We start from the raw sequence: 18,955 nt of genomic DNA, 5'->3' as shown, positions 1-18,955 counted from the left end.
AAAATCTCTATTTGCTAATAAATACTCTAGAATATTCATTTTGCTTCTTTTTCGCCATTTGCAGGAAATCTGAATATCTCATTTTCTTTTAATACTTTTCTCCTAGTTTTGTTTTCTACCTAAAGCAGAAGTTCTTTTCAGAAAATGATTTTCAATCCCTTTTCAGATGTGATTTTGGAGTTTGGGGATGATACAGATTCTCTGCTTCTGGAGTGGGGGGTCTTTTTTCTGTGAGCATCTGCCTGTAAAAGAACAGATGTGGGCACCTGCAGTGACAGGCTGCACATGGTCCACACTATTCATAGGCATTCAGATGTGGCTACAATGGTAAGCTTTTGTATATGCAAAGTCACTAAATATATTAATCTGTGTTCCCCTGAGCACTGCCCCATTTAATTTCTTCATTGGCAATAACATCTGATCTAATCCTCCAATTGACTCCCTACTGTGCTCATTTTCCCCTGGAAAGATATGTGAAGTTATTCAAGTTTCCACCTGTTGCCTATTGAAGTCAGTTATGGCATCATCAAAATTTTCAGAGAGACACTCATGGTTCTGCTATGATAAGGGAACAGAAGGCAGCCTATTTAATATATCTTAGAGAATATTTTAAAGTTTAATTTAAAAGAAACTATTAACCACCAATAAAGAAACTTTCTGGAGAAATTGCGAATGCCCTTTTGTGCAAAATTCCTATAACACTAGAAGGACAATGGCGAGGAACAAAACATCACTGTGAGTGCACCATTTTGCCTTTTGCAAATAGTCAAAATCCCCATCTAAAATTTTATTAAAACTTTTAATACTGTAGCCAATAGGAACTTTGGTCAATATGCCAAGCAGCTAAAAAGTAACCCTAATCTCAGATGTAAGATTTCAATTTTGGGGACAATTTTGTTCTACTACTCTTCTCTGATCAGCGCTTCCTCTGTTTTGATTTGTTTTCACCCACAATGCATCCTTTAGCTCCATTGTAGCCCACACAATGCCCATGGATATCAGGCTGTGAATGAAGACAGAAGCAGTTTAAACAAACCAGCCCCTTTCTTTCCTCTGTGTCTATTGTTGTATGAATGGCCCTTCTGCATTCTGCTGCTAGGAAACCATCTTTTTAAAGCCCAGCTTCAAAAAAGAGACAGACCCCCAATAAACATAAAGCAAAAATAGTTTTCCTGTTGTTTTGTTTAAACAAGTCTTTTTTTAAAAAAAACAAAATCCTGCAACAGCAGAATATCCGAGGGTATGCATCTTTTTAGACATATCCAATTCCTCACCCCTTGCATCAGCGGCTAACATCAAAACAGCCTTTTCACATTAAGCTTCTTGTGCACTGAACTATTTCACTGGAAACCTTAACTGAATGTATAATTGAGATTAAAAATAACATCTGTAGGCATTGTTTTATTGTTTCCAATGGAAGGGTAGATAAAGAATAGAATAGAATAGAATAGAATTTTATTGGCCAAGTGTGATTGGACACACAAGGAATTTGTCTTGGTGCATATGCTCTCAGTGTACATAAAAGAAAAGATACGTTCATCAAGGTACAACATTTACAACACAATTGATGATCAATATATCAATATAAATCATAAGGATTGCCAGCAACAAGTTATAGTCATACAGTCATAAGTGGAAAGAGATTGGTGATGGGAGCTATGAAACGATTAATAGTAGTGCAGATTCAGTAAATAGTCTGACAGTGTTGAGGGAATTATTTGTTTAGCAGAGTGATGGCCTTCGGGAAAAAACTGTTCTTGTGTCTAGTTGTTCTGGTGTGCAGTGCTCTATAGCGTCGTTTTGAGGGTAGGAGTTGAAACAGTTTATGTCCAGGATGCGAGGGATCTGCAAATATTTTCACGGCCCTCTTCTTGATTCGTGCAGTATACAGGTCCTCAATGGAAGGCAAGTTGGTAGCAATTATTTTTCTGCAGTTCTAATTATCCTCTGAAGTCTGTGTTTTTCTTGTTGGGTTGCAGAACCGAACCAGACAGTTATAGAGGTGCAAATGACAGACTCAATAATTCCTCTGTAGAATTGGATCAGCAGCTCCTTGGGCAGTTTGAGCTTACTGAGTTGGCGCAGAAAGAACATTCTTTGTTGTCCTTTTTAATGATGTTTTGATGTTAGCTGTCCATTTGAGATCTTGCGATATGATAGAACCCAGAAATTTGAAGGTTTCTACTGTTGATACTGTGTTGTCAAGTATTGTGAGAGGTGGAAGTATGGAAGGGTTTTCCTAAAGTCTACCACCATTTCTACGGTTTTGAGTGTGTTCAGTTCCAGATTGTTTTGGTTGCACCACAAGGCTAGTCGTTCGACCTCTCGTCTATATGCGGATTCGTCATTGTCTCGAATGAGACCAATCACTGTTGTGTCATCTGCGAACTTCAGTAGCTTAACAAATGGATCATTGGAGATGCAGTCATTGGTATACAGAGAGAAGAGAAGTGCGGAGAGCACACAGCCTTGGGGGGCCCCTGTGCTAATTGTACAGGTATTTGATGTGATCTTGCTTAGCTTCACCTGCTGCTTCCTGTTTGTTAGGAAGCTTGTGATCCACTTACAAGTCTGTTCCGGTACCTGTAGCTGGTTTAGCTTAGTTAGAAGAATGTCTGGAATGATGGTATTGAATGCTGAACTAAAGTCTACAAAAAGGACCCTTGCATAGGTCTTTGGAGACTCAAGATGTTGTAGGATGTAGTGCAGAGCCATATTAACAGCATCATCTGTTGATCTATTTGCTCGGTATGCAAATTGCAAGGGGTCTAAGAGCGGATTCGTGATGGTTTTCAGGTAGGAAAGCACTAGCCTTTCAAAGGTTTTCATGACTACAGATGTTAGAGCAACTGGTCTGTAGTCATTCAGTTCCTTGATGGTGGGCTTCTTGGGCACTGGGATGATGGTAGAGCGTTTGAAGCAAGAAGGAACATAGCACATCTCTAGTGATTTATTGAAAATATGGGTGAAGATGGGGGCCAATTGGTCAGCACAGACTTTTAAGCAAGAAGGAGTTATCTTGTCTGGGCCTGGAGCTTTTCCTGGCTTTTGTCTGTGAAATAGGTCCTGCACTTCCTTTTCTGTGATCACTAGGGGTTGTGAACCCAATGAAATGGGGTCAGTTGTAGGAGGCTTGGCTGTTGTTGGTGTGTCTGAGATGGGGGTTGTGGAGATAGGTGGCTGTAGTTTCCTTTCAAACCTGCAGTAAAACTCATTCAGGTCATCTGCCAGTTGTTGATTACCTTCAGCCTGGGAAGGAGGTTTGCCATAGCCGGTGATATTTTTAAGAGTTTTCCACATGTTTGCTGGTTCATTTGCTGAAAATTGATTCTTTAGCTTTTCAGAGTAGCTTCTTTTTGCTGCTCTTATCTCCCTTGTTAGTGCATTTCTGGCCTGATTGTACAGCATTTTATCACCTTTTCTGTAGGCTTCCTCTTTGGAATGTCGTAGCTGCTTAAGTTTAGGTGCTTTAAGTTTAGGTGTAAACCAAGGTTTGTTATTACTGTGTATTCGCAAGTTCCTTGTACAAAACAAAATCCTGCAACAGCAGAATATCCGAGGGTATGCATCTTTTTAGACATATCCAATTCCTCACCCCTTGCATCAGCGGCTAACATCAAAACAGCCTTTTCACATTAAGCCTCTTGTGCACTGAACTATTTCACTGGAAACCTTAACTGAATGTATAATTGAGATTAAAAATAACATCTGTAGGCATTGTTTTATTGTTTCCAATGGAAGGGTAGATAAAGTTATGGATAGCAAGTTGTTTTAGAGAAATACAACCTAAAAGTAGTATTTACATCCAAAACAGAGTTGTTAAAGCCTGGAATAAACTACCTGACTTTGTGGTCTCTTCCCAAAATCCCAAAAGCTTCAACCAAAAACTGTCTACTATTGACCTCACCCCATTTCTAAGAGGTCTGTAAGGGGCATGCATAAGAGCACAAGCATGCCTACCGTTCCTGTCCTATTGTTTCCTTTCGTTATATCCAATTAATATAGTTATTACATACTCATACTTATATATATACTTATATACTGTATAATTATTTCATGCTTATGCTTACATATACTGTGTGACAAATTAAAATAAATAAAATAAAAAACTATACAAAACTGTAGCAAGTATGGACATCATGCAAAGCAATCTTGGGCTCTTGCTCTGTTTCTATAAATTACTGTAGGTGTCAGGGGAGATTTAACTTCCTGTAGTGGCATGTAACAGAGAGACACACAAACACCCTTTTCCTAAAACACTACATTTTGTATTTGTCTTCCAGTCCGCCAGATCTTTATGCTTTCGGGACAAGGAGAGCGTCTGGTAGAGGGAGGGTCACCTGACCGCCGCCGAGCCCGTCTTCCCGGGGAAAGAACCATAGAGACATCTAAGTGTGCGCACGCTCCGTCAACAGCACTGCAAAGGGAAGCGCTTGAAAGGGAGAGTTCAGCGCAAACCCTGCATCTGGCTCTGAGTTGACCTCTTAGAATTCCGGCCTAGAATCCCGAGAGTTAAGAGACATAAGGTACAACCTTAAGGCTGCTGTCCTAAGAGCACTTATTTTGGAACGTCAATTCCCTCCAACAGATTTTTCAATCAAGGGCCGTGAAATTGTTCCGAATATGCTGTAGGGTGGAATTAAAACTCTTTGGGAGGATCAGACACTCAAGAGTTGCCCGGGAAGCTGGTAGGACGTTGCAACCCCACCCCACCCCCCCACCCCGCAAAAGGCTTTGCTTAGCAATCTGTCCGAGGGGAACACTGTCCTTTGCAGGGTATTGTTCCCGTCCCTCCCGATTCAGAACTAAGCCCGTTTCCTCTGCTCGTGGACTTAGGAGCTGCTGAGAGATAGAAGAACCTAAGAGCTGATGATAATAGAGAATAAGATATGTTCATGCAACATTGTACTTGATTGTGTTGTAAGGATCCAGCCATTTGGTCAGTTTACCCAGCAGTGAGTTGTGGGCAGCTAGAAAATGAATGCAGATTAATTAAGTATTTTTGGGTGAACCATGGAGGATTCTCCAGCAAATGCAATGATTTATTGAAGGCAATAATGAACAATATGCATCTTGGACATTGAGATATTTTTCAAGGGAAGGAAGACAGGTGCAAGGTGCAGAATGGAAGGCAGGATCTCGGATTTCAGGGATGTCCACAGGGCATGGTCAAAAACATCAAGGGGTAGCCATGGGGTGTAATCAAAATTTTGGGTGTTTTTATGTGTAATGTATGTGCAAGACAGGCCAAAACTGCCAGAGGTTCAGTAGTACTGTTGTGACCATTATACTGAATGTCCAAGTATTTAGCTTACTCTGCTGTTTGGTTATTCATACTATGGTGAGATGCAATCCTAAATACATTTAGATGACATTTAAAACTTAAAATCCTAAATACATTTTCAGGTTTAATGAAGTTCGCTGGATAGGCATCAATCAAAAACTGAAATCTTGTGTTGGCTTACTCAGTAAGCATGAGGGCATGTCAGGTAAAACTGAGTTGTCCTTACTGTTGAATAATATACCTGAACTATTTTACTGGTGGAAGACTATATATCATCTGCCTCCAGTAACTATAATGTGGTGCATGAACAGGATCATTATACGTCATAGTTTTGAGTGAGCCAGGCATTTATGCCCAGATATTTTCAGAAATTGTAATTAACTTCTGATTTAGCATCATTTGCCCCTGTGTCAAACATGAAATGAAATGAAGATCAACATTCACTAACAGTGTAATGGTATATAAAATATAGATCCAGATTCCAGATTCCTTTATTGTATTTCCATTATAAGAGGAGAGATGCACTGATTGAATTTTTGGTTGTCACACATTCCTAAATGTGGTAGGAAGTTATATCTTATTGACATTATTTTAATCTTGTTTATCTAGTTTATTTATTGCTAGAGATGATATGTCATCTGTGCTTAGTAGCTAAATGTGCTGCATTACTGTGCCTTTAAATCTGAAACCAGATAGACGTTCAACAAATGAATAAAACTCTTGTCATAAGTAATATTCCCACCTTTTACGATTTTTGCTTTGAGACTAAAAACCAGAAGAAAAGTAAATACCATTGAAATAAAATATTCTTATATGGGGTTGAAAGGAGTTGGTGTTTGTTTTTAGTTTTGTTTCAAAATGCTACTTGTTTTATTTGAAGTTTTATATTTTAAGTTCTGTGTAGCTCACCACACATGTATGAAAGACAATCAGGAACCAGAAGTCTTTGGAAATACATGTAGACTGGAGCCCTTCTCATCCTAGTAAAGGAAAGGAAGAGGCCATTAAATCTGGTTAGTACTTTTATCAGGGTGTCAGAGGGTGAAAATGAAATGGCATAATATTTTCTGGGATAGACAGATGCTTTAGTGCAAGTGTAGAATTGTTTTTATGTACTCCATCTCCTTCTGAATGGGATGATGGTCTCCAGTAGACTATTAGAATATATTTTTTCTGTTGGCTTGCCTTTTATCTTAGCCCCGGTGCTTTCAACATTAATGCTACCATCAGCCAAGTTGATTTCTGACAAGTAAGTTCATTGCTGATAGAGTGCACTACATCAGTAGTTATATTGCTGATGCTCAAGCCCAGTGTTCCACTCGCAGAATTTATGTTACAATGCTTCAGTAATTCTCCTTATATCATATTTGTGCTTCAGGACTTTCAGCTAGCTTGTTATCTATACTTTGTGCATTAATTAATTAATGGATTAAACTCCTTGTATTCAGTTTCCCTTTGCACCTGTATACCTTTTGTTTCTTTGTTAAATTAACAGTCATGACCATCAAGGCTTTGGCAGCGATCCCAATTACTTTCATGAATTGGTTTGTCCCTGTTTTAAAGACACCTAAGTTGGTAGCCAACTCATTATCTCACCGTAAAATCCTGGTTGTCACTTAGAATTAAATCTGATTGTCTATCTTGAACAGATTTTAAGAAAAACTCCTTAGTCCAGTGGTGGGATTCAACCGGTTGACATCACTTTGGCCAAACCGGTTGTTAAATTGCTGGCTGGCCCTGCCCCACCCCACCCAGCCACCACTTATTGGCCTCGCACGCCTTGGCTGATTCCTTAGAGTCACACCGCAGCATAGCTGCAGCTGCTCTTTGGCTCCCTTGCCTCAACCACGTGGCCATGCAGCCTGCTTGCCTGCCTTTGCCACGACCTACGATGTGGCGGCCTCTCGCTCGTCTTGGCCTGCTCCTGAACACCCGCCTCAGACTGCTCCCAACCGCTCCAGCAGTAGAACGGGTAAGCACAGGCCAGGTGCCCCCTTGGGGATGCTGGGAAAGGTGGTCAACCTGCACTGACCATCAGGTCGCCTCACCCTGCATCCAGCCGTATCCAGACTTGGCTTCATCCTAAGCGGTGATCCCAGCACCGGTCCGGCAGCCACTACCGCCATGCCAGCCAGCCAGCCTACCTAGCCCGAGCACGACAGACTCCTGGCCAGTCTCCCAGGAACCACACGCCCACTCACATTTGCGAACTGGTAGGGAAGGTAAGTGAATCCCACCTCTGGTTGGACTAGAAAACCTCCAAGGCCCCTTCCAACTCTGTTATTCTTTATAAATCTCTCCATTTAGTCTTACCAAGAGAATGGTGATAAACAACACTTGGAAATGTACATCTGGTCTTCTGATAGCAAAATCTCATCTTATTGGCTAGCATCAAGGGGAAGATGATTTTGAAAAAGCTTCCTCTCTCACCATAACATCCAAGACAAGGGGAGGGGAGGGGAGAGGAGAGGAGAGGAGAGACTAAGCGAGACGCCCCTCGATGTGACTGACATCGAGCTGGCCATGCCTACCCAGTCACATGACCACCAAGCCACGCCCATGCAATCACATGACCAAGCCATGCCTACAGAACCAGTTGTTTAAAAATTTGAATCCCACTACTGTTATTCTGATGTTTGCACCTCTGCATATAAAGAATCCACTATAAATTAAGACTTGTGGCACAGACTAGGTTCATAAATGGTTCCCGGATTAAAGGAAAGAAGATTGTGTTCCCAAGACTATAGTAGAAAGCAACCATCAGTAGCATTGTGTTATTTCCAGACCGATTGAAACATTTATTTTTGCACTATAGTAAAAAGGAATGTGATAATAGCACATAAGGGGTAGAGATGATTAAAGGAAACCTAGAGGCATCTTTTAAAGTTGCAAGTTAAAAATCCACAGTCCCTTTCATGAATAGAAAATACTGAATATAACACTTCCGAGGTATTTTGTACAGTAACGAAAATGTGAGAAATGAGCAGTGTGAAAGAATGACGTGGCACTAATTAAGTGCTGCTAATTTCTATTCTCTCTGTATTAGAAATGAGGAGATTTTATTTTCAGTAGGATAAAAAACAGACATTTTTTTTCTGATTAAGAACCAGAATTATAAGACTTGTTTTCGGTAAAAAAGAAAAAAGTCTTAAATATATTTTTTCATTTTACATTTAAATATTTATCAGTGTACATGCTATGAAAACTTTTCTGATCTTGCATCAGAAGGTAAGTAAATACCAGCCCTGCTGTATTTGTATTGGGCAAATAGCTGGAAATGGCAACTAAAGAAAAAGCAAGAAAGTTCATAAACTTCCTGAAGGAAAGGTATTAACAGAGTCTGCAAATTATTATTTATTTATTTATTTATTTATTTATTTATTTATTTATTTATTTATTTAATCATATTTGTATACCGCCCTATCTCCCGAGGGACTCAGGGCGGTTAACAGGCACTTAAAAACACATAAATACAGCATAAAAACAATTAAAAAACTTATTCTAAAAGCCCAATAACTAAAAAATATAAAAATAAAACCCAATTTAAAACCCGTAAATTTAAAATCTAACTCAGTCCTGCGCAGATAAATAAGTATGTTTTAAGCTTGCGGCGGAAGGTCCGAAGGTCCGGAAGCTGACGAAGTCCTGGGGGTAGTTCGTTCCAGAGGGTGGGAGCCCCCACAGAAGGCCTTCCTGGGTGTCGCCAGGCGACATTGCCTCGCTGACGGCACCCTGAGGAGTCCCTCTCTATGAGAGCGCACGGGTCGGTGAGAGGTATTCGGTAGCAGTAGGCGGTCCCGTAAGTAACCCGGCCCTATGCCATGGAGCGCTTTGAAGATGGTCACCAAAACCTTGAAGCGCACCCAGAAGGCCACAGGTAGCCAGTGCAGTCTGCGCAGGATAGGTGTCATGCGGGAGCCACGAGGGGCTCCCTCTATCACCCGCGCAGCCGCATTCTGGACTAACTGCAGCCTCCGGATGCCCTTCAAGGGGAGCCCCATGTAGAGAGCATTGCAGTAATCCAGGCGAGACGTCACGAGTTTAAATTAAATTCTATCACACCACTCGTAGTTGTTTGAAAATGTTAGGGGGCTAACAGATGAAGGCAATTCTATCAACATGGTCTGCTTGGATTTTCAGAAGGTCTGTCTCTTTGCAAAAGAGGTGCCTGATTGTCACATGGTGAGAAACAAATTGCTATAATAAAATGTGTCTTGATTCAATTCAATGTTCAATTCAATATTACGAGTTTCGAATCCTTATTGTACATACCGTGATAGATTCTTGTCCTAAACCAGTGGATTTAATCTTATGAACTAAATTAAATAAACATGAATAAAATATATTCTTGCCATTTACTAATGTAAAAAAAAATATTTTGATTTGATTCCATCCACCTTCAGTGCAAACTAAATCCTAGCATTTATCCTTTTTGTTATATATTAACTAAGTTTTGAAGCAGAAATACAGTTTGATTAAGAATAGTCACATTTTATCATTAATTTCAAAAATTACATTGAATTGGAAAAAAAACCAGTTGTCATGAAATCATTCTTTGGAAATTGATAGTTGGCTTAGTTTTTTCTTTGTTATATCAGTATTCTGAAAAATGTTTTTTAATAACACACAATCCAAAACCTAGTGCTGTCTATTTGTGTTGGCAACAATAAACAGTTGTGGAAATTCTGGAAATTGTCCTTTTTATCTAGAGCAGGGATGTCAAACTGGCGGCCCACAGGCTGGATGCATCACATGCAGGCCATGCCCACCCAAGCTCCACAAAAGAGGGAAATGTCGCGATATGTCACATGACGGCAACGTGATGTGGCGAGTTTGGCACCTGTTATCTAGAGCAGGGGTCTCCAACCTTGGCAACTTTAAGAGTTGTGGACTTCAATTCCCAAAATTCCTCAGCCAGCTTCACTGGTTGAGGGATTCTGGGAGTTGAAGTCCACAAGTCTTAAAGTTGCCAAGGTTGGAGACCCCTGATCTAGAGAGCATCAAACTGGAGAAGGCTGCTTCGATAAATTAGAGGTGAATAAGAGCAACCTTTCAACAAAGTTATATATCTGAGACTCTTCATTGCTAAATTGCTGAAAATATTTCTTTTTTAAACTTTATTGGTTTATTAAAAAGATACAAAAAATAAACATATAGAAAATTAGAAAAGGAAAAAGGCTCAGAAAAGAATAAAAAGTGCAAAAAAGAAAAATAAGGAAAATAAGGAAAATCAGAAAAGAATTATTTCCTACTTTTTTTTTTTGATACAGATAGATATATGTAAGAGTATATCAAACTCTTACTTTAAGGTCAACACTTGTCTAAATTATTTAGACAAACATTTATATTTCAATAATCCCATATGTTACTAATCATCAAATCCCAAAATCAGCTTTTCATTTCTTTCAGTTTTTCACAAAAAGTCCAATAATGATTTCCATGTGGTAATAAAATTTGCCTCAGTCTTTTCTTTCATCAAGGTTGTCTATTTTGCCATCTCTGCCAATTCCACTGATTTCACTCTTCATTTCTCCTTTGTAGGTTTTTATAAGTCCTTCCATCTTTGAGCATATGGAAGTCCCACTGCCATTATCACATATAAAAACAGAGTTCCATAGAATGTTACTATTTATTTGTCCATTAAGCCCCAAAGAAAAGCCTCTGATTTGTATTGTACATTCACTTTTAAAATCTTCTGCATCAAAATACATACTTGATCTTGTTATTTTCTAGCTTTGTTATATCTCCACGAAGGGTGAAAAACTGTTCCCTCAGTTTGATTACATTTCCAATAAATATTTGAAATTCCCTTATGCATTCTTGACAATGTATCTGGTACCGATACATCATTTTATAAAAAATTATCTGTAAGATTATAGTTCAATCTAAATTTCAACCCATTCTTGCCCATACTGTCCCATTGATCCAACTGTATATTATATCTTAAATATTTTTCCCCATTTTATCTTTAACTTGTTTTTCTGTATCATTTTCAATAAATTTGTACATACTTACAATAATATTATTATTATTATTATTATTTATTATATTTGTATACCGCCCATCTCCCGAAGGACTCAGGGCGGTTCACAGTCAAAAACAACAGAAAAACATATAATACATAAAAAGCTAAAAGAATAGACAGTTAAATTCAATTGATGCTCTAACTTTTAAATACAAATTTAAAACCTCATTGAATCCCAAGTTTAAAACTACGTTCAAGCTAGTCCTATGATCATATGATCATCATCTGTATAGAGCTCTACATCAAATTCAGTTTCACCGTTTTCAAATCGTAATTCTTTTTATCCAACTTTCCGTTAGCTGATGGGTGTCAAACTCGATCGCGTGACGAAATGTATTGCGATGTTTTTTGCCTTTGCGGAGTGGGTGGGGGCTGCACGTGGGCCGCCAGTTTGACACCCATGCTAGCTGATCATAGGTAAACCAGTGGCAAATAAAACTTAACTCCAAGTTTCTTCTTATTTTTAAGTTAAATTCTTTTAAAAAAATTAGCAATTTAAAATAGGCTAACGGATTTTGTTTATTACCTTTCTATAAAAGGCTTCTTGGGGTGACAGCCATAAAGGCATTTTAGGAGACAATTTTGCCTTATAAGACATGTCTAACATTATTGTTAAAGTCCACATTTACCTTGAGTTTATCATACCCCTGAAAGCATTCCTCAACATATCTCAAAAATAGTATATTGTTCCCCAAATTAAACATATTTCTCAATGTATAAAGACTCTGATGTTATCTGGTACTGTGAATAAAAATATTATCAGAAGATTTGTGAAAGTCATTTGTATTTTAAAAAGTGAAAAATAATGGTGAGATCATTTTCAGCTTAACAGAATACTTCTTTAAAATCCTGTTATCTCACCTTAGGATGATATTGAACTGGATTGAAATTGTACTTGGTAAACAATTATGACAGCAATTCTCTTCTTTCTCTTTTTTTAGCTGGTGGAAGAAATAGAGTTTTCCTGTGCAGTACAAGTATGGGGGTTAAAGGCTTGTATACATTTGTGGTCACTGCCTGTCCGGATGGCTGCCTAGCGATAAATCTGAAAGATGTGGCTGAAAACCATTGTAGAACGTATCCTGGATCTGTTCCTGTCCTTGTAGTAGATGCTATGTCTTGTCTTCGACACTGGTATACACCAGAATCTTGGGTCTGTGGGGGCCAATGGCGTGAATATCGTTCCAATTTGGACAGTTTCATAAAACGCTTTACAACCGCTGGTATCAAACTAGTATTCTGTTTTGATGGCCTTGTGGAGCAAAAAAAGAGAAACGAATGGGTCCAGCGAAGATTGAGAAATAGCAAAGAAATAGCTAAGATCTTTGACTTCATCAAAGCCAATAAGAAGCAACCTGGAAGGGGAATGTTCTTTATACCATCTGGACTGGCCACATTTACGCGTTTTGCCTTGAAAACTCTTGGCCAGGAGATGATATGTTCCTTGCAAGAAGCAGACTATGAAATAGCAACTTACGCACAAAAGAACAATTGCATGGGAATTCTTGGAGAAGACACAGATTACCTGATTTATGATACCGTTCCTTATTTTTCTATCAGTAAGCTACACTTAGATTCCCTGGAAACAGTAATGTACTCAAGGCAAAATCTCTGCCATTGGCTTGGTCTCAGTGTCCCAGATCTTCCCCTTCTTGCTTGCCTCCTTGGCACAGATACTGTCCCAGAAAGAGCTATGGAAGGTTTTCGGAATCAATGTTTATCTTCCTATCGGGCGAAAAGGCAAAGCTGTGACAAGAAAGCAGATACTATTATTGCTGTGGCAAATTATATTTCAACTATTCCACATGTTTCTGAGAGTTTGATGGATCTGGAAAAAATGCTGCCTTTGGGATCAGACAAATTAATATTGCGCAAAGGAATAGAATCCTATCTGCTACCTGAACAGCATTCTCCGTGGCTTCCTTCTGACTTCACGTCTACATTACAGTTAGCAGCAGAGCAGAAGAAATATTTCCCTGTTTGTTTAGATCAGGAGATCTTTCAGGTAATTCCTTACCTGGGTTACCCGAATTCAGGCAATTGCAAAGAGCTGGTACTTTGGCAACGTAGACGGATATACGTTATCTATTACTAACTAGTAATGAGTATTAGTACTTGTCTATGTTGTTTTCTTTGGAGGGGGTACAGGATAGTCTGTTCTCCTTTTACATTAAATCCTCGTTAATCTCCCAATGATACACAACAAAATTGGACTACTCATAGTCCATCTATGTCCCTATAGGTAAAGGTAAAGGTTCCCCTGCACATGCATGCTAGTCGTTTCCAGCTCTAGGGGCAGTGCTCATGTCTGTTTCTAAGCCAAAGAGCCAGCGCTGTCCAAAGAAGTACTCCGTGGTCATGTGGCTGGCATGATTTAATGCCAAAAATGCAGGTAGCACTGTTACCTTCCCACCAAAGTGGTCCCTATTTTTCTACTTGCATTTTTTACATGCTTTTGAACTGCTAGGTTGGCAGAAGCTGGGACAAGTAACCAGTGGTGGGATTCAATAATTCAACAACCAGTTCTCTGCCCTAATGATTTCTTCCAATGACCAATTTGCCAAACTGCTCAGAAGGTTAACAACCGGTTCTCCCGAAGTGGTGCGAACTGGCTGAATCCCACCACTGCAAGTAACTGAACTCGTCTGTACTGGACTGCCGACATTCTAATCGACAAGCTCAGCATCTTACTCACTGAGCCACCATGTCCCCTATGTCTAGATAGATAGATAGATAGATAGATAGATAGATAGATAGATAGATAGATAGATAGATAGATAGATAGATAGATAGATAAGACACACACATACAAGTGTCAGTAAAACAAACACTAACTACAGGAAATCAATGCTAGGTTTAATCCATCAATTTATCTTAATCTCCCATAACAAAAAGGCTGAAAATTTCATTCCCTCCAGATGTCACCAACATCACTGCTAGGGTCTCTGTGGCACTCATAAACTGAGTGGGGTGGAAATTAAAGGTGTGTTCTGAAGCTAAAAAAAAAAAAGTAAAATCCATCTCAGTCAAGTGTAGAATGACAACCATAAAAGCAATTTTTTAAAAAAATTCTGCTTGTGACAGATAGCTAAAGAACAACACATACGAGCTGAAAATCATATGATATACAATATCCTAAGCCGTGCAGAACTTGAGTGCAGCAACACACTGGAAGATGAATATGACACATCCCTTCCTGGACAGGCACTTATCTATTGCCCTGCTCGACAGCACATCTATTCCATCCTACTGGAGTCTGCAAAAGGTAAAGAGTGCAATAGAAATTTACTTTTGAATCCTTGAAGCTGGGAGTAATGAACTGCAGTTGGGTCACATCCTTATGCACAAGCTTTGAAAAAGCGATCTGTGCAGTTTCTAAATGCAAGGCTTGCATAGATACACAATTTAGTCCTTGATACTGTAGGCAAAACACATGTAATTAATTAGAAGAAGACCATTGGAAATAATTGAAGGGAGGGCTGGTGCATTTTTGAACCTTTTAAGGAGATCTTGTAAAACCGCCCCTAATCAAATACTTATGAAAGATGTTAATAATCAGCAAGCAGAACACCAAAATAGTGTAGCCTAGTATAGTAGATTTTTTAAAAATGTTATTTTAATAAAAACGTGTGCTTTCCTCTCAAGTGTTGAAATAATAATCCTAAATGAGATTGGAGAGTTGTCCCTAAGATATTAACTCTCTTAAGCCCGGCCCAAGGTTGACTCAGCCTTCCATCCTTTATAAGGTAGGTAAAATGAGGACCTAGATTGTTGGGGAGGCAATAAGTTGACTTTGTAAAAAATATACAAATAGAATGAGACTATTGCCTTATACACTGTAAGCCGCCCTGAGTCTTCGGAGAAGGGCGGGATATAAATGTAAAACAAAAAAAAACAAAAAAAAACCTCTTTCCTCCCCCCCAAAAAAATTATGTTTAGAATAATAATGAAGGAAAATGAATTTTAGTAGAAATTTGACAGGAAAAAGATAATACAACTTAAAGTGAAGCAATTCTGCAAATGGACTGCATAGTCATATCAGTATTGGCAACAAAACTTGGGATGAAACAGAAATGTTATCTATGACTTTTTGGTTTTTGGAACATACATATTTATTCTGTGTATATGGAACACAGTTATATTGATCTTTGATAGATTAATTTTCAAATAGATACCTCTCTTTGCATTATATAAGATACCTTACTTTCATGCAAATTACTCAATTTGTCAGCTAACGGGATATCATCTGCTATAAAAGTACTCATACTTTCATGTCCCCAAGACCCTTGGAGGTCTTCTGGTCCAAACCCCTGCTCAAGCTGGAGACTATAGTCCAGTGATGGCTAGCCTTTTTGCTATTGCATGCAGGTGGGGCGGGGGGGTTGCACGCATGCATGTTCATACCCATAATTCTATGTGCCCCATGCATGCGCATGCGACCCCCCCACTTCACCCCTTCACCACCACCACCCCCGTTCCTGGCACGCGATGGCTTAATAGGCCCATTTTTCTCTGGCTCCAGAGCCTCTCTAGGAGTCTGGGGAGGGAGAAAACTGCGTTTTTGATAAAATGCTATAATTCTGATTCTTTAAAATACATCATCTATCATTCCTTCCTGGAGTTTCTTATAATTTCATTACTTTTATTTTTAATTCCATAGTCCTCCTGGAATATTGAAGGGGGAAGGTGGGGTTCTAAGGCTCCAGCATGCTCTGAAATTAAACTTTGCTCAGTGGACCCCAATAGTCCCTCAGCTGGCAACAGTTTTCAAATGCTGCCTGCGTAAATAATCATATCTTTGATACAAGCTGTAGACTTCAGTAGCTAATAGAATCCATGTGAAGATTCAACTGCATCCTTCAAATGCACACGGCACATTTTTAAAGGACAATTTCACAGTTCCTTTGTTCCTGGTGTAGGACTGGGTAAGCATTTTATACTTAGGATGGCACGCAGCCCACTGAATCTTCTATTCTGTCCATTTGGATCATGAGAACTCAAACCCAAATGATTTTGATGTGGGGTAGAAACTCACAGAAACTCTTGATATGTTTAATTCAAATAAGCACTGTGCAGGTTTTTCCTCTTTTCAGGAATATCTGTTTGCAAGGGATGCTATCTGAAATTGACTTGGCAGATGGGACCTGAAATTTGCAAAGTAATGCACCCTATTCCTGAACCTCCTAGATAATCAAGAGAGATGCCATATTCAGTGGTATTGAAAATTGCAGAACAATCTAAAGAGCAATAGCACTTAGACTTATATACCGCTTTACAGTGCTTTACAGCCCTCTCTAAGCGGTTTACAGCGGTTTGCCCCCAACCATCTGGGTCCTCATTTTACCCACTTGGAAGGATGGAAGGCTGAATCAACCTTGAGCCTTGGGAGATTTGAAATGCCAAATTGCAGTTAGCCAGCAGTCAGCAGGTTAACAAACCAACACTGGCTCTTAAAATATGGAATACTGTTTACTTCCCTTGGGTAGGTGCAGACAACTCAGGGTAGGTGTAAAGAACCTTTTAGTTACGTTGTTACAATAAATATTTTCCAAAGTTTCAATGCATTTTTATAGTTTATTTTTCTCCATTTTGATGTTTGGATTTTTAGGGGAAGCATGTGCATTAAGATTACAATAAAGAGAGGTGTGATGGCAAAAAAATTTAGGAATCCCTGCTCTAAATGTGCAATTCTCAGAAAATTTGTACATAGGATCCATTGGGGTTTAATCCCCATTAAGATGTGAGAATGAGCCTAAATCATCATACCCTTGTATCTACAAATCGTACAATGTCTGTTCTCATCTAAACTCAATGAAACAATTCTCTGTTCTTTAGATGCCAGTGGAGCTTATCCTGTAGTCAAGGAGTGGTTTGTATATGCTGGAAATTCCTTGCGGCAGCCAGACCTAGTACAACCCAAACAACTGCCAGGTAGAACGAGTTTTCCTTCAGTCTTAAAATGTGAACTAAATATAAAATGTTTGTTAAAAAAATATCCTATCAGACATTGTAGTTTTGAGAATCAACCATTACTAAGAAGTCAAGTTAATTTTTTTTTAAATTGTAGTCTGCCAAGAAGATGTTGTAAGCCTCAGAAAAGTTTATGATCCCTAAACATAATAAACATCCATGAATCAGAAGAACAACTCTAAAATATTTTTTTTTAAAAAATCAAACAGCATTTTTTCCAAGTAAAACATAAGGGGAGAACGCAAGAAAGATTCAGACTGGATCCATTTTCATATGTAGATAGGTTAAAATAGTTATCATTGTCCTATTCTAAAGTGAGTAGAGTCAACTTTTTCTTCTTTAGGGATGAAATTTTAAATTAACATGCCACTTTTAATAAAGCCCTGCCATTTATGAGTCCAGTCAACCCTAATTTAATACTCAAGCACATTTGATAGAAGCATTCATTTCAGAATCCTGAACATTACCCATACAAATTTAATTACCAAGAATGAGCTGAACAATACATTGGGAACCAGTATAGTTCTTTCAACATAACCATGCTATCTGCAAATCATTCTTCCTAAGTTACTAACCTTGATAGATGCTGCTTCCAAGCATCAGAAAAGTCCACTTCTACGTGCTTGATACATGTATGAGGAAGGCTTCCCTTTGCAATAGCTGGACCACTAGATGAGACAGATGCTGACTACAGTAGATATAGGCCTGATTCTGCAAGACTATTCTTGTGTTCCTAAAAAGTAATGTGCTATGTGTGTATGTGCACACAATCACACATTACTAGAAGCAGCCATAATGATGTATGCACCAAACTTAAGAAAATACATGAATTACTCATGGTGGAATCCAAAAACATTCCAAGACTATTTCTGTTCCTTTCAAGAATGCAGCCCTAACAGTTAATAGTATTGAACAATAAGGAGAAATCAAGAGATTGTAACAAGGAACAGCTTCTCTGTCTCGTGGCAGAGATCTTTACCCAGGGTAAAGTAACTAATGCAATGTATGTTCATAATCATTTAACCATAAACTAGAGTGCTTGAGATCTAGATCAGGCTTCCCCTGTTGTCCTCCAGATATGTTAAAATCTTAGATTAGAGAAGGCTGATCCAGATAATCTCAACCACTCAATCCTTATTACTTGCAATAGATCTGCATATTTATTACATTTCTAACAAAGTTTTCATGTTAGAATAGGATTTGAAACAGTATATAATTCAAGAGGTTTAGTCTGTATAAAGAGGTTTGTTTGATCTTCACTATTAGCTGGGATTAAAGGTTTCCCCTGTCAGTCGTGTTGCTCGTCTCCAATTCTCAAGCTGAGGGAACCTGTGTTTGAGACGGTTCTGTTATGATATGGACCAGTATAAAAATGCAGAATGCAGTAACCTTCCAGACAAAGCTGTAGCTATTTATCTACTCAAATTTTGCATACTTTTGAACTGCTATGTTGTCAGGAGCTGGAGCAAATAACGGGAGCTCACCCTGTCATACAGCACTCCGGTCTCAAACCCTGGCTTTTTGCTTTCCAGCTGAAGAGCTCAGCCTCCTAACCGCTGAGCTAATGTGCCCCCTATTAGCAAATATAGCATGACATAAAGTTTCCCTAATGAGAACCTAGTTTATCAGATGCCAGGGGACTTAAAGTTTAATTTAAGTGGTTGATTAAACTTCAG

The 18,955-nt window shown here is 38.8% G+C and overlaps 1 protein-coding gene across 8 annotated transcripts in view; it reads left to right on the top strand.

Moving 5' to 3' along the window:
* The window catches only part of FAM120B (family with sequence similarity 120 member B), a 65,981-nt gene that overhangs the window by 15,013 nt on the left and 32,013 nt on the right, over positions 1 to 18,955 (top strand). For 2 of the 8 annotated variants that reach the window (XM_058167162.1, XM_058167171.1), the window contains exons 2-5: positions 4,284 to 4,526; positions 12,251 to 13,314; positions 14,394 to 14,574; positions 17,145 to 17,240. In XM_058167162.1, coding sequence (XP_058023145.1) covers positions 12,289 to 13,314; positions 14,394 to 14,574; positions 17,145 to 17,240 — 1,303 coding nt within the window. In that variant the 5' untranslated portion in view covers positions 4,284 to 4,526; positions 12,251 to 12,288. Of the gene's footprint in view, positions 1 to 4,283; positions 4,527 to 6,178; positions 6,298 to 6,326; positions 6,534 to 6,591; positions 7,257 to 9,151; positions 9,467 to 12,250; positions 13,315 to 14,393; positions 14,575 to 17,144; positions 17,241 to 18,955 lie in introns of those variants that run through there. The other 6 variants (XM_058167202.1, XM_058167223.1, XM_058167179.1 and 3 more) reach the window with 5 other exon arrangements.

Source organism: Ahaetulla prasina, chromosome 1, assembly GCF_028640845.1.
Source record: "Ahaetulla prasina isolate Xishuangbanna chromosome 1, ASM2864084v1, whole genome shotgun sequence".
Taxonomy (NCBI): Eukaryota; Metazoa; Chordata; class Lepidosauria; order Squamata; family Colubridae; genus Ahaetulla; species Ahaetulla prasina.
This window is presented reverse-complemented; position numbering and strand designations above follow the sequence as displayed.